Here is a 12,771-nt window from a genome sequence, read left to right as displayed (position 1 = left end):
AGTTGGTGTCGTGCTGAGGTTGTGAATGGTTGCGGTGCTGGCTGGTGGTCGTGGGAAGGGTTTGGCTGCCCCCGGTGGTGACGTGTGTCCCTCGCCTGGCTTGGCCAATGTCCCCCTGCAGGCCTTGGACTTCCGGACCTTCTGGGGGGAGAAATCGGAGCTGCGTCGGTTCCAGGATGGCAGCATCTGTGAAGCAGTAGTGTGGGAGGCTGACACTGTCTGCCAGAAACGGCTCATTCCTGAGCAGATCATCAGGCACCTGCTGAAGCTGTAAGTCGTACCGAGCAGCAGCCGAGGCTGGGAGACCTGCAGCTGTGTGGGGTCACTGCCGCTCTCCTGGCTTGTGCTATGTCCCTGGTAACCCCATCGTCAGCTTCGTGCTTTGGGGGATGTTGTGGGTCGTTTTGGCTTTGTGAAATCTGGAAGTCATTTCAGTTGTGGTCCTGATGCTGCGAGCTGCTTCCCAAGAGAAGGTGGGGAGGGCAAGCACATGGTGCTGTAGCTTCTGCTGATGGCAATACTAAGGGCAAGGAGGCAGCATGGTCCTGCCCTTACATGCAGATGGGATGTAGGGACACTCATTGTTGTCAGAGCTGGAAGAGAAGCCGTCTGGACCTTGCAGGATGTTTCATGAACTCCTCTGAGATCCTGTAGTGGTTCACAAGGTTGGGTCTCCCTACAGCATTGGAAAGCCTCCCTGTAGCAGTTTAGACCTTCTGCCAAAAATGAGACCCTCTTGCACAGAACAAAGGGGTTACTTTGGGCCCCTTTATCCCGACTCGAGGAGGGGTCTTGTGAGGAAAGGCTGCATGTTGGCAGTTTTGGCTTTGAATCCTGTGAAGCTGAATGAGTTGTTGTGCCACTTTGGGTGGATAACTTGGGTGTGGGAGGAACAGAGATTGGTCTCCTCACCATGACCTTCCCGTATGGAGGGATTCCTTGGTCTTGGACTGACCCTTGCCTGTGGGCACAGCATCAGGATGGATGGGTCGATGTGTCATAGCTCTGATGCTCTGTTGCCTTCTTCCATGTAGCCACATGGACATTCCTGAATCCTCCATCTGCTACACCGGAGCCCTGCTGGAGTCTGTGATCAGGACTGGGCAAGAGGTACAGTTGTTCCCCCAGTGCGGCTGTGGGTTTCTCAGGGAAAGGAGTTACAGGAAGGGCTATGGGGAGGTCATTTTAGCTTTGTGGCCCCGAGGCAGCTAGGTGCTTCCCTAGGGGGTAGGTTCCTTAGGGGGTAAGGAAAAAGCCTGTCTGTGGGTGCTTGGATGGGCAGCGTGGTGTTCTCCTTGTATCTGCTGAGCCTTCCGTGCCAACCAAGGCATAGCTGCTGAAGTCCTCTTGCTCTGGTAGCACCCCCACCCCATTTTGTCCTGCAAGCATCCCACTGGCCTCCTCTTTCTACCTGTGTCCACTATGTCCACATTGTCTGAGGATATATCACTGTCCCACTGTGCTCCTCTGGCTGCACCTTTCGGGTCCTGCATCCTTCAGGACATGGGCTAGGCAATCCTGTGCCTTCATCCTATAGGCACACCTGGGAAACCCAGAAGGATCTTTCCTGTCATGCTGCAAAGTGCTAGATCATGCCCACCGAGCCCTCCCTAGTGTTGCAGCTGAATGTCCATCTGAAATAAAGATGCATCTTGGAGGCTGGGAAATGTCCCCCTCCCTACTTCTGCTCTCCAGCTTGTGAAATTAAAGCTTGGAGATGAGCCATGCGCACTTTGGCACCACTTTGTTGTTCTTTGGTAAAACTAGCTTTTTACCTGGTTGTTGGATGGAGGAGAAAATTGTTTCCTTTCCCCTTTTTAAGAGCAAAGAGGAACAAATCTGACTGAAAGTTTCCTGTGCCAGGACCAGCTGTGGTCTGGGCAGAGCTGCATGTCAGATTTGGGATGAGATGCTAGTTTGTACAGCCTGCTGTGTGGTGAGGCAGCAAAATCTGTGTGTGCTGTGTCCCTGCAAGCTAGCCTTGGGTGAGCAGGGTGGATAAACCCCATGCTGAGAGGGAATGCACTTTCCCAGAGCCCGAGGGGCATTTAGGAGTCCGGTTGTTGGCAGTCCTCGACAAATGAAGGAGAAACTCGCTCTTGTGCGCAGGGCAGTGGATAGGGGTGTCTCTGCTCCTCCAGCTGCTTGTTTGCAGGCAGCCTGGGGAGTCTGCAGTGGTCGAGGGACATGGGGGACGAGGGAGGATGGATGGTGCAGCCAGCTCTAGAGACAGGCAGGACGGGGATTTGTTGTTCGTGGCGCATCCTGCAGAGGGTGCTGCTGCTCTGCCGGAAAGCCCAGGCTGGCCAGATGCGCGCGGCTCGACTCAGCCGCGTCTGAGCTGAGTGGTTTGGTGTTGGTGATGTCTCCTCCTCCTCGTTCAGGCTCCTCTGCTGTGCTTTGGGGAGGTGGAAGCAGCAAGGGCAGCAGCAATTCTCCTTTTGGTGCTTCTCATTCACCCTCCTCAGGGCTCCTGCGATGCTGTGGATGTTTTCTGTCTTTGCTTTTGCCATGCTTCACAGCTCTGCCTTGGCTAAGGATGTAGTCAGAGCAGTTTTCTGTTAACTGCTGCCTCTGTTGGCATCATGGTAACCGGCAAGGAGGCAGTAGCAGAGCCCTTACCTTGCCAGTGTATGATCTCTTTACCCCCAAATCACTCTTAGCTTCTCCCTTCCTAGGGAGAATGCTGGCAGCACAGGTCTTGGTGCTGCCTTAGTGTCTTGCATGGGAAATAATTTCATTTGCTGTTTGAAACGCAGCCTCTAGGATGCCTGTGGCTGCTGGGGAGCTGCAGACAGTCTTGCCCTTGGCTTCCCTCTCTCTCTTACCTCCCTGTTTTGCTGAGTGCTCTTGCCAGAAGCTGTTCCCTGGGGTGGCAGTCCTTGGAGCTTAGCTGTGATGCTAACCTGAGAGGGAGGCAAGGTGGGTGTCCATGCAGGTGTGGGAGAGGCAAATGGAGAGGCTCCCTGTGTATCCACAGGTGTCAGGGACAGGCAAGGAGGCCATGGTCAGCATCATCTGCTCCTACAATGACCTGAGCCCCAAGCTGTGAAACCCAAAGAGGCTGCCACTGACAGTGATGGCTGTGCAGGGTGTCCATCCAGCCCTGCGGTACACAGACGTGAGTGTCCCTGGGCACAGCCCATGTGTGGGGGTCTGCGAGGACCTCGGGGGAGGTCCTGGGCTGAGGGGGGACAGAGAGTCACTCTCTGCTTTTGTGGCTCCCAAGAGCCCTTGGGGTGATGCAGTGCCTCTTCTTTGCTGTCCTGTCCCTGGGGCTGGCTGTGCACAAGTTGGCCAAGCCCTCCGTGCCGGGGGGCTTTGCTGGAGTGGGAGGTTTGGGGTAAGGGGGTGCACGGTGCCCCAGGGTTTCTGCTCCCTGTTCTCAGTCCCCAGGCGGCTGCTCTCTCCCAGGTCTTCCCTCCCATTCCCATGAAGCCGATTTATTCCTTCCATACCCGAATCAGGACCAAGCACTTGCTGCTTCCCTCGGAGGAGAAGCTTTGCCCGGCCTACATAGCCCCTTTGAAGAGTAAGCGGGGAGAGATGTGAGTGGGAGATGATTTGGTAGGGGGAAGCAGAGGCACGCAGCAGTGCTGGCTCTGTTACTGCTGCGTTGGTGTGCTGCAGGCAGGAGCAGAGCCCTGGCTCCTCCTGCATTCCTGCTGTAACCTCTAGTCCCAGCCACCCCCATCCAACACCTCATTTCTGCATGGGGCTCACTGGCCTCCTGCTGTCCCTTTGCTCCCAGTCACCTGCCACATGGAAGGCAGTGGCAAGTGGCTGCAAGACAAAGAAGCCATCAAAGCGCATCAAGGCGGCTTTCCACCTTCAGGTGTGGCTGAGCTCCTCCAGCAGCAGCAGCTGGTTTGCAGACCTGCGGTCACCCACACTGATGTGTACAAGGTAGGGGGGTGATGGGGACCTTCTCCAGCCCTGACTTGTTACCGAGGAGGCAGGCAGGGGGCTATGGCAGTGGTCCCACTGGACAAAACCAGGATTTGGATGGTGGGCCTACGAAAGAGCATAGTGAGACTGCGCTGATGCCAGGATGCTGCTGTTGTGTCCCTGAGGTGCAGCGTAGCACACCAGCCTGCTTATGTTACCACCAAGCCCGACTTCACCTTCTGTTCCCATCTCAGGTTGGCTATGTTTTCCGTCTCCAAGTAGCCTACCACCAGGAGCCCCTGATCTTGAAGGAAGTGGTCACCCCGGAAGGGATGCTGAAGTACCAGGACACAGAGGAGTCTCGGCAGCTGGAGCTGGAGACATTGCATCTGCCCTATCTAACCAGCTCCCTGTATGGGTAGGTGAGGCGGGGGGTGCCTGGGGGGCCAGGACACGGGATGTGGCTGGAAGCCGGCATGGAGGTGCCCTTGGATGTTGGAGGGCAATGATGGGGAGAGGAGCTCACCATGGGAAGTGGCCCTTCTGCCCACCTCGTGAGAGGCTCTGCAGGAGGATGGAGGGACGAACGTGAGTGGGGGCGGCATCGGTTGTCCCTGTTGTCACATCCGAGGTCACTGGTATGGGGAGACAAGTACCAAAGAGCTGCATGGTTAGAGGAACATGTGGCAGCATTTCCCTTTCATTCCCCCAAAATCTCAACACCCACAGAGAGTGCCCTGTGCTCGTGATGCTGCGCACATGTTCCTGGCAGACATTTGCCCCTCTCTTCTCTCCTGCCAATGCCAAAAGGGCGTTTTGGGTCCTGGGATGTGTGGGTTGAGCAGTGGCTTGTCTCCCTCTTTGCAGGCTCCAGCAGCAGCACCCCATCTTCGGCAGCACTTGCCGGCTGGCCAAGTGCTGGGTCAGCGCCCAGCTCCTGAGCGACAACATCTCTGAGGAGTGTGTGGACCTCCTCATAGCGTTTCTCTTCCTCCACCCGGCCCCCTTCATGCCACCCAGGTGAGGAGGAGGAGCAGCCCAGGCTGGCCTGATGGGGATTTAGTGCTTTTTTTCCTTACCTGGGATGGAGGAGGGATGGGATGCTGCTAGGGCAGGAGGTGCTGGGAGGGTGCACAGCAGTGAGCGTGAGGCCCCTGTGCTGCCAAAATGCTGTCCTAAGCCCTGTTGGGAGCAGCTGGCCAGAGAAGATGGAGATGCTCCGTGCCATGGGGCTGTGGCTTCCCTCGCCCAGTGTACCGCAGAGTGAGAGGGGAAGGAGGTAAGGATGGGAGCAAGCGTCTTCATGGCCTCTGGGTGCTGGCGGCACAACCGTGGGGTGTCTTATGCCTTCTTGAGGACTGGTGGGGCCCCTCGTCCTGTGGGGGTTGGCCAGGAGAAGCAGCAGTGAGGACTGCGTTGTGGCTACCAGCACGCTGGGGCTCCTGGGTTCCCTGGGAGGGATGTTACAGTGGTGCTGGTGGTTGCAGCCTCCCTTCCTCCTGGAGAGGACTTCCGAGGGAAGGGTGAGAGGTCGGCTGCTGAAACCTGAATTGGAGTAGCCTGTTGGTAAATAACCCTGCGGGGCCCCAGCTTGCTGGCCCCAGCAGATGGATGGGAGGCAGCCCAGAGGGAGTGAAATGAAGTTAAAGGGAGTGTTTTTGCTGCGTGGAGCCAAAAGGTTACTCTGCCCTGCACTTGGGGTCCGGTTTCCTTCCCAAAGTAGCAAGGAGTAACAGCCTGATGCCTAAAATGCTTTCCTGTCTCGTAAAATACCCTGCTAGCAGGAGCCCCATCATCCCAGCTGCCTGGCTTCACACACGTGTTGTGTCACAGGGGAAGAAGCACAGTGGGAGCTTGGCTGGGGTTGTTCTGAGCTGCACTGGAGAAGGGAGCAACCCCCTCTCCGCCTCCCTCCTGCTCCAACCGTGGGACTCTGGGCTGGGGGCTTGGTGGGAGATGGGGCGACCGCGGGCAATGTTTCACTTTTTGCTGGTTTCTTTTACTTGGGGAGGGAGAAACAAGGGGGAAAGGCTTTCCCTGGGGATTCAGAGAAGGGGAAGAGCCTCATGCTTGTTCTGGACTTCCCTCTCCCACCACGGACATTCCTTCTTGGGCTGCATGTGGGCTGGGCATTGCTAAGTCACCCCCGAGCCCCTCTTGCTGACAAGGGAGCAAATGCTGGTGTTGAACTGTTTTGTCTCACCTGCAGCTCTCCCCAGGTGGGATTCCTGTGCTTCCTCAACCTGCTGGCAACCTTTGACTGGAAAAACAACCCTCTGATTGTCAACCTGAACACTGGCCTCACAGGTGAGCAGGCAGCATGCAGGAGAGCTGCGATGTGAGGGTCTTGAGCCCTCCTTGGTCAGCGCCTGGCTCCAGGGGTCTTGGATACATGGGGGTGTCATGGCTTCTGCCGAGGGCAAGGAGATTTTCCCCTCCCTTACTCCTGTCCTGCCATGCTTTTGAAGCCCTCTGCTCCTTTGTAGCTGGTATTTTTGCTTGAGGCTTTGCCCTGGCTCTTGGAGGCCAAACCTTTAGTTGTGCTGGGAGAGCAGTCGGGCTCTTGAACGGGAAGCTTCAAAGCCTCCTGCGCTGTGTCTGCTTTGAGAGCACTGCTGCACCACTCAGATCACAGGGATGATCTACTAGTCCCTGATTTCAAAACCTGCAAGGGAAAAGGGCTGCAGTCCTCCAGGTTTTGTTATCTCTTGAGCGTTAAGAATTTCCTGGTAAAGGTCTCTGGTTTCTGAAGGAGCACGTTGGCGCATCCAAGCGGACCTGCGGTCCTGCCCTCTTCCTTGTGTTTTGTCTGTTGGTTGTCTTTTGGATATGTGCTGTCTTTCTCTAGGAGCCAGAAGAGACCATGGGATTGTCTTGGCTTTGTGTGGTGGTGGGGTGGGGGAGATAGCTATACTCAGCTTTTAAAGCTGATTTATAAGAAAAGGTAAAGCTGCTTGGTAGTGGTGTGTGCAATGCTGGAGGGAGCAGCTGTTTCTGTGGGTTTCAGCACTCCCTCAACTTCTTTTTTGAGAGGGAGAACTGGGTTTTTGAAACTGATATTTTTCTACCCTCCACCTTTTTTTAATGAACTAAATGGGAAGTGGTTTTGGCCAAAGAGCTATTTCTTTTCCCCACTTGGTGGGGGGTGGGAAATTAGAAAACTCTTTGGGTACAAACTCTGTTGTTAGCTTATAATGTGAGTTCCCAGCCCGTGTCAGTCCCAGTGCCTGCTGTGTCTTGAGCCATGTCTGGGCCTGTCTGGATGGGTTTAGAGCAAAGGACCGTCTAGCCCTGCATCCTGTCTCCAGAACTTCCCGCAGGTGGATGGTGAGGGAAGCATGACAGCAGAGTGAGCCCATGGTGATGGAGGACATGGACTGCGGGATCAGAGGGTGGGAGAGGATACAGCCTGTTGTTACGCCCTTTTCTGGGCTGCGATACATGGGCAAGAAGGCTGGAGGGCTGTGGATGGGGCAGAGCATCTCACCATCTGCCTGCCCTCTGCAGATGCTGACTGCACAGAGATCAAGAACAAGTTTGTGGCTGCTCGCTCTCGCCTCTCTGTCATGTTCATCGCCAGCCCCAAAGACAGGTGGAGCTCCATGTGGACCCAAGAGTGACCCTCAGCGCAGGTGAGCTGAGCCCTCTGTCCTTGCCCCATGGTGGCTGCTGGCTTGGGGCAGTTCCCTGCTCCCTGTGCCGGAGCCAGCTCCAATGGTGCTGTGGGTGAGCAGGGTCCCTTCTACATCTAGGACTGCCGAGTTTCACCCTCTGGCTTTCTTCCCTCCCCAGATCCTGCAGCGCCCTCTTGTGCTGGCCTCAGAGTCTCTCCGTGCCCTGGAGGAGCAGCTCATGGATCCGCTCAACAGCCAGGATGTGAAGGTAGCCCCTCGGGGTGCCAGCACAAGGGTTTTCAGGCTCTGGCAAAGCACACTGGTCTTCAGTGATGATTGCTGGGATGTGTTAGTAGGATTCAGGCTGTGGCCATGCGTGGTTGCCCCGGGATGAAGAGCAGCAAGGATAGGAGCTGGGAGGCTGGTGCCCTGCTGTGCTATCCTGCTCTGGAGGACCCAGCTCTGGATAGCAACTTGGGGTGAAATATCATTGACTGGGGAAAATTTATTTTGTATTCTCTGGTTTTCCTGGGGCATGAGCAAGCCTGCAATGTTCTCATGCTGTATCAGTTACCTGTCTGTGGCTGGAGCAAATGGTGCCTCTGGGAGACTCTGTCTTGGTGTAACTGTGCCAATCCGGCTTGTGTGCTCAAGTCTAACCAAGCCCAGGGTGGCGGAGGTTTTGGTAGGATGCTAACAGGCACTTTAGGAAGATGTTGTTTTGGCTTGAGCAGAGGAGCAAGGCCATATGTAGTTTAACCCTCTTCATTTTCTCTTTTAACTTAAAACATCCATTACTCAAATGGACCTGGGAGATGCAGACAGTTACTTGCCCTTTGAAGGGAGATACCTGTGTTTTGGAGGGGAGCTTGTTGGCGTACCAAGTGGTGACTTAGGCATTTAAGGCTGAGAGGACTCAAAAAGTCAAACAGTGGTTAGATATAACAGATTCATATTAGGAAAAAACCCATATAGAGTGGGTTTTTTTTCCAGCCTAGGCAATATAAAAAGGATTTACCGACATTGCTTTCAGTTCTGCTGCATTTTGCTCTGCAAGTATTACAGGGGTGAAATCTGCTTGAGGCGGGAGCAGGGTGTGTTACTGGGCTGTGAAGGGGTGAGATGCTGTACATGTGAGACGTGCCTGGTGTGCCACAGTCGCAGTGCAGACCCAAGACAGAAACCCAAAAGGTGCAGTGTGAGGTGGGGGTGGTTAGCTCCTGAAACAAGCCGTTGCCTGTCCATAGCATCCTCCCAACCCCTCAACTCAGTCTCCTTGGTCCTCTTGGCCATTGCAGCGGGATCCTTTCTCATCCCCAGGGTGTCCCTCTGGTCTGTACCAGCATCCTCCCAGGCCTGTGACGTTCCTTAGGGATAAACACGGGACGCTGTTTCCAGGGCTGCTAATCTGTAAGCAAAATGTGGGGATGGGAGGAGGGAAAAGCCTTTACAGTGCAACTTGGAGTTGCCTCCTCTTCCCATGTATCTAAGAGGGTGCTCCACGTTTTTTTTTTGTCTGCATTTGAGTTGCTTGAGAACATGCCTGCTCTCATGCAGATGCAGACATGGGTTTGTGAGGTCTGTTTCTTTGCTCCCAGGGGGATACAATAAGCCATGGACTTGGCCAGCTGGGTGGGAAAGGGGATCTTTGTGGACCAGAGCTGTGACTCAGTGCCGGTCACTGATGTTCTTCGTGTGTGTTCTCCCCAGCCAGGCTATAAACCAGCTCTGAGCAGTGGGTTTTCTGCCAGCACCAAGTTGGGCGGTGTCCCACACCTCTGTTCATGTCCCTGCATAATTTATTCCACAAAAACGTACACGTAGTTTTAAGGGTTTTTTTTTCCCATTTTAATACAGATGTATCCACTGTGCCAGATCCTGCCTGTCCAAATATTTATGTCTGGGATTGCTCCCCTCCATTAACAGGGCTTGCTCTCATCCTCTGTCTGCTTGATGGAAGATGCTGCTGCCCTCTGGGGCAACTCCTGTTGGACAGATGGGACTGTCCTGGGACACAGCTCCTCATGTCCCCTGGGTGTTGTTCGGCTCCTGCTTAGCTTCTTGACTCCCCTCTTCATTCTGAGACTCTGCCACGTGCAGCACAGTTGCCTGTCTCAGCTCACGGTCTGTCCCTCTTTTGGCTGCCCGCCCCATTGTTGTGCACTCAGGTGGGCTTCCTGGGGTCTCTGATCAGGGCTGGAGAGGACCATGTTGGCCCCGTGGAAAGCTCTTCTCCAGGGACCATCTCCAAGTCCTGGGGACAGCGGTTAGATTTTTCTGCTGATCTGGGAAACCAATAGGGTAAAGAGTGTAGTCCTTCAGGCTAGATGTCTGAGGGGGTAGGTGTTGTGGTTTAGCCCCAGTTGGCAATTAAGTACCACACAGCTGCTTGCTCACCCTCCCCCCCCCCCCCCCCAGGGGGATGGGGGAGAGAATCAAAAGAGCAAAAGTAAGAAAACTGGTGGGTTGAGATAAGAACAGTTTAATAATGGGAACACACACACACAAAATTGTAATGAGAAGGAAAACAACAAGAGAGTGAGAGAGGAACAAAACCCAAGGGGGAAAAAAAAAGTGACACACCGCTCACCACCTGCCCACTGGTACCCTTTTGGGTCCTTGAAATACCCTCTCCTGAGGTAGTCTATGCCAAGGATGCACGGAGCCTCTGGGCCAGTCACAATGGGGTGCTTTTGCCACTCATTCCCAGTTAGGCTCACTTTGGCCTCCAATACAGTCAGTTGTTGGGATCCCCCTGTGACTCCAGAAATACAGATGGGTTCTGCCCCGATATAGCTTGATGGCATTAGGGTACACTGTGCACCGGTGTCCACTAGAGCCTTATACTCCTGTGGGTCTGATGTGCCAGGCCATCGAATCCACACAGTCCAGTAAACCTGGTTGTCCCTTTCCTCCACCTGGCTGGAGGCAGGGCCCCTCTAGTCCTGGTCATAATATTCATTACCCACTTACTGTATATACGAGTCAGGAGCTCCTTCGTTAAAATCAGAAGTAAGATCAGCCCTCTGATCTGGGGAACTGTCCACTGGAAACCGGAGCAGCAATTTTCCTGGAAGAACCCCCTTTGGTGATTGTTTTTCCTTGCAACTCACGTACCCGTGCCTCTAGGGTCGAGGTAGGTTTTCCATCCCACTTCCTCATGTCCTCTCCGTGGTCACGCAGGAAAAACCATAGGGTGCCCCGTGGTGTGTACCCTCTATATCCTCTCTCTTGAGCAGAGGAACGCTGACTCCTAATAGCTGAGATACTGGTCTGTACAGGTGGAACGTAGGACCTATCCTCTTTGAGTTGCTGGACCTTCTGGGACAGTTTCTCCACAGCCAAGACAAGGGAGGAAGAGATACTTTCTTCGTATTCCCGGAGCTGACTAGCCGCTTCATCCACTGTTGCACCCTCTCCGTCTTTCCAGGTCAGTATTGCCAATGAGTTGGCACACGACAATGGTGCGTTCCGTACCAACTTCTGCCACGTGGGTTGTGTGCACTGGACCTCATCTGGATCTTTGGGTAACTGCTTGTCGTCCAGGTCACCATAAATCACCTCCAGCACAGCTAATTCCCTCAGGTACTGGATACCTTTCTCCATGGTGGTCCATTTCCCGGGGCGACATACAACATCTTCCTTGAAGGGATATCTTTCTTTTATAGCTGACAGGAGTCGCCTCCAGAGGATGAGGAATGGTTCCCCTTTTCCAATCGCTTTGTCAATGCCCCCTTCCCTAGAAATAGATCCCAGCTGCTTGGCTTCCTTACCCTCTAATTCCAGGCTACTGGCCCCACTATCCCAGCATCAGAGCAGCCAGGTGACAACGTACTCGCCTGGACGATGGCTGAAATGTTTTCGCATATCTCGCAGCTCACTCATGGATAGGGATTGGGTAGTTTCCGTCTCATCCACAAGTTCTTCCTCTTCCTCTCCTTGTGATGGCCCTGCTCTTTCATCTTCCCTTTCTAAATGAGCTGACTTTTGCTTCCAGGATTTCTTCTTGCGTATAGGGGCTACTGATACTGACTGGTTGAACTGCATTATCCGCCGCAGGGGGGCTGGAGTGACTGCAGTGCCTGTCGCAGAGGAGGCTGGAGTAGCCACAGTGCTTGTCTCAGGGCAGTCTGGAGTAGCCTCAGTGCCTGTCACAGTGGGGGCTGGAGTGACCACAGTGCTTGTCAAGGGGGGAGCTGGAGTAGCCATGGTGCTTGTCGCAGAGCGGGCTGGAGTAGCCGTGGTGTCTGTCGTTTTGTCACCAGATCCTTGAGGGTTCTGAATAGGGTTGAACAGGGCTCGGTAGGCATGGGCCAGGCCCCAGCACATTGCAGTGATTTGGATCTCCTTAGAATTGTCAGGGTGACATCATACTTTTTCCAAATATTCTACTAACTTTTCAGGATTCTGCACTTGTTCAGGGGTGAAGTTCCAAAACACTGGAGGTGCCCACCGTCCTAGGCATTTGCCCATGCTATCCCACACACCCTGCCACTCATAACTATCCGGCCTTGGGGCAGATCTCTGGATGATATTCTTAAATTGCTTACTAACTTTGGACAAGATCGAAACAATATTCCCAAGCAATACCAATAGATGTACCTTAACTACCCAAGGATGTTCAAGATACTGAAAAGTTATTGTAATGAAGGAGGAAACATTGTAGAAGAAGGTAGCAAAGGTCCTATTCTGCATTTTCTCCATAAAAAACTTCTCAGAGGAAGAAGTATCATTGCTAATTGTCTCCACGAGGTGGTACCCGACATACAGTAATGGTTTCAGTACAGCACTTAGGTACCAAAATAAACCCAAGGTCACTGTTTTAATAACAAATCTCACAGGCAAAACATCACCAATTAAAGCAGAGCACAGCAAACTGCAAAAACCAACACCGATCTTTAACATGTACAGCAAAAAACAATGAGCATGGTGCAGATCAGGTAAACCAATATCAAGAACAGATGAATCAATATCGTGGCCCACAACTACTAACAAATCTAAATTCCGTAATACTCTCTGGTTAATCTGTTATTATCTCAAACCCTTTGAGCCCCATGTTGGGCGCCAAAAAGGACTGTTGTGGTTTAGCCCCAGTCGACAATTAAGTACCACACAGCCGCTCGCTCACCCTCCCCCACCCCCGGTAATAATTGGAACAACAACAAAAAAATTATGATATTGTAATGAGAAGGAAAACAACAAGAGAGCGAGAGAGGAACAAAACCCAAGGGGGAAAAAAAAAAACAGGGATACAACCGCTCACTACCTG

The 12,771-nt window shown here is 53.6% G+C and overlaps 1 protein-coding gene across 1 annotated transcript in view; it reads left to right on the top strand.

The window, feature by feature from the left end:
* NOL6 (nucleolar protein 6) overlaps positions 1-12,771 on the top strand; it is a 35,639-nt gene that overhangs the window by 7,274 nt on the left and 15,594 nt on the right. The window contains 10 exon segments of the mRNA XM_072859677.1: positions 122-270; positions 1,035-1,110; positions 2,981-3,121; positions 3,415-3,532; positions 3,752-3,906; positions 4,143-4,306; positions 4,756-4,908; positions 6,098-6,195; positions 7,396-7,520; positions 7,681-7,770. Of these exon segments, the coding sequence (XP_072715778.1) occupies positions 122-270; positions 1,035-1,110; positions 2,981-3,121; positions 3,415-3,532; positions 3,752-3,906; positions 4,143-4,306; positions 4,756-4,908; positions 6,098-6,195; positions 7,396-7,520; positions 7,681-7,770 (1,269 nt within the window).

Source organism: Ciconia boyciana, chromosome 4 (genome assembly GCF_034638445.1).
Source record: "Ciconia boyciana chromosome 4, ASM3463844v1, whole genome shotgun sequence".
In the NCBI taxonomy this organism is placed as follows: Eukaryota; Metazoa; Chordata; class Aves; order Ciconiiformes; family Ciconiidae; genus Ciconia; species Ciconia boyciana.
This window is presented reverse-complemented; position numbering and strand designations above follow the sequence as displayed.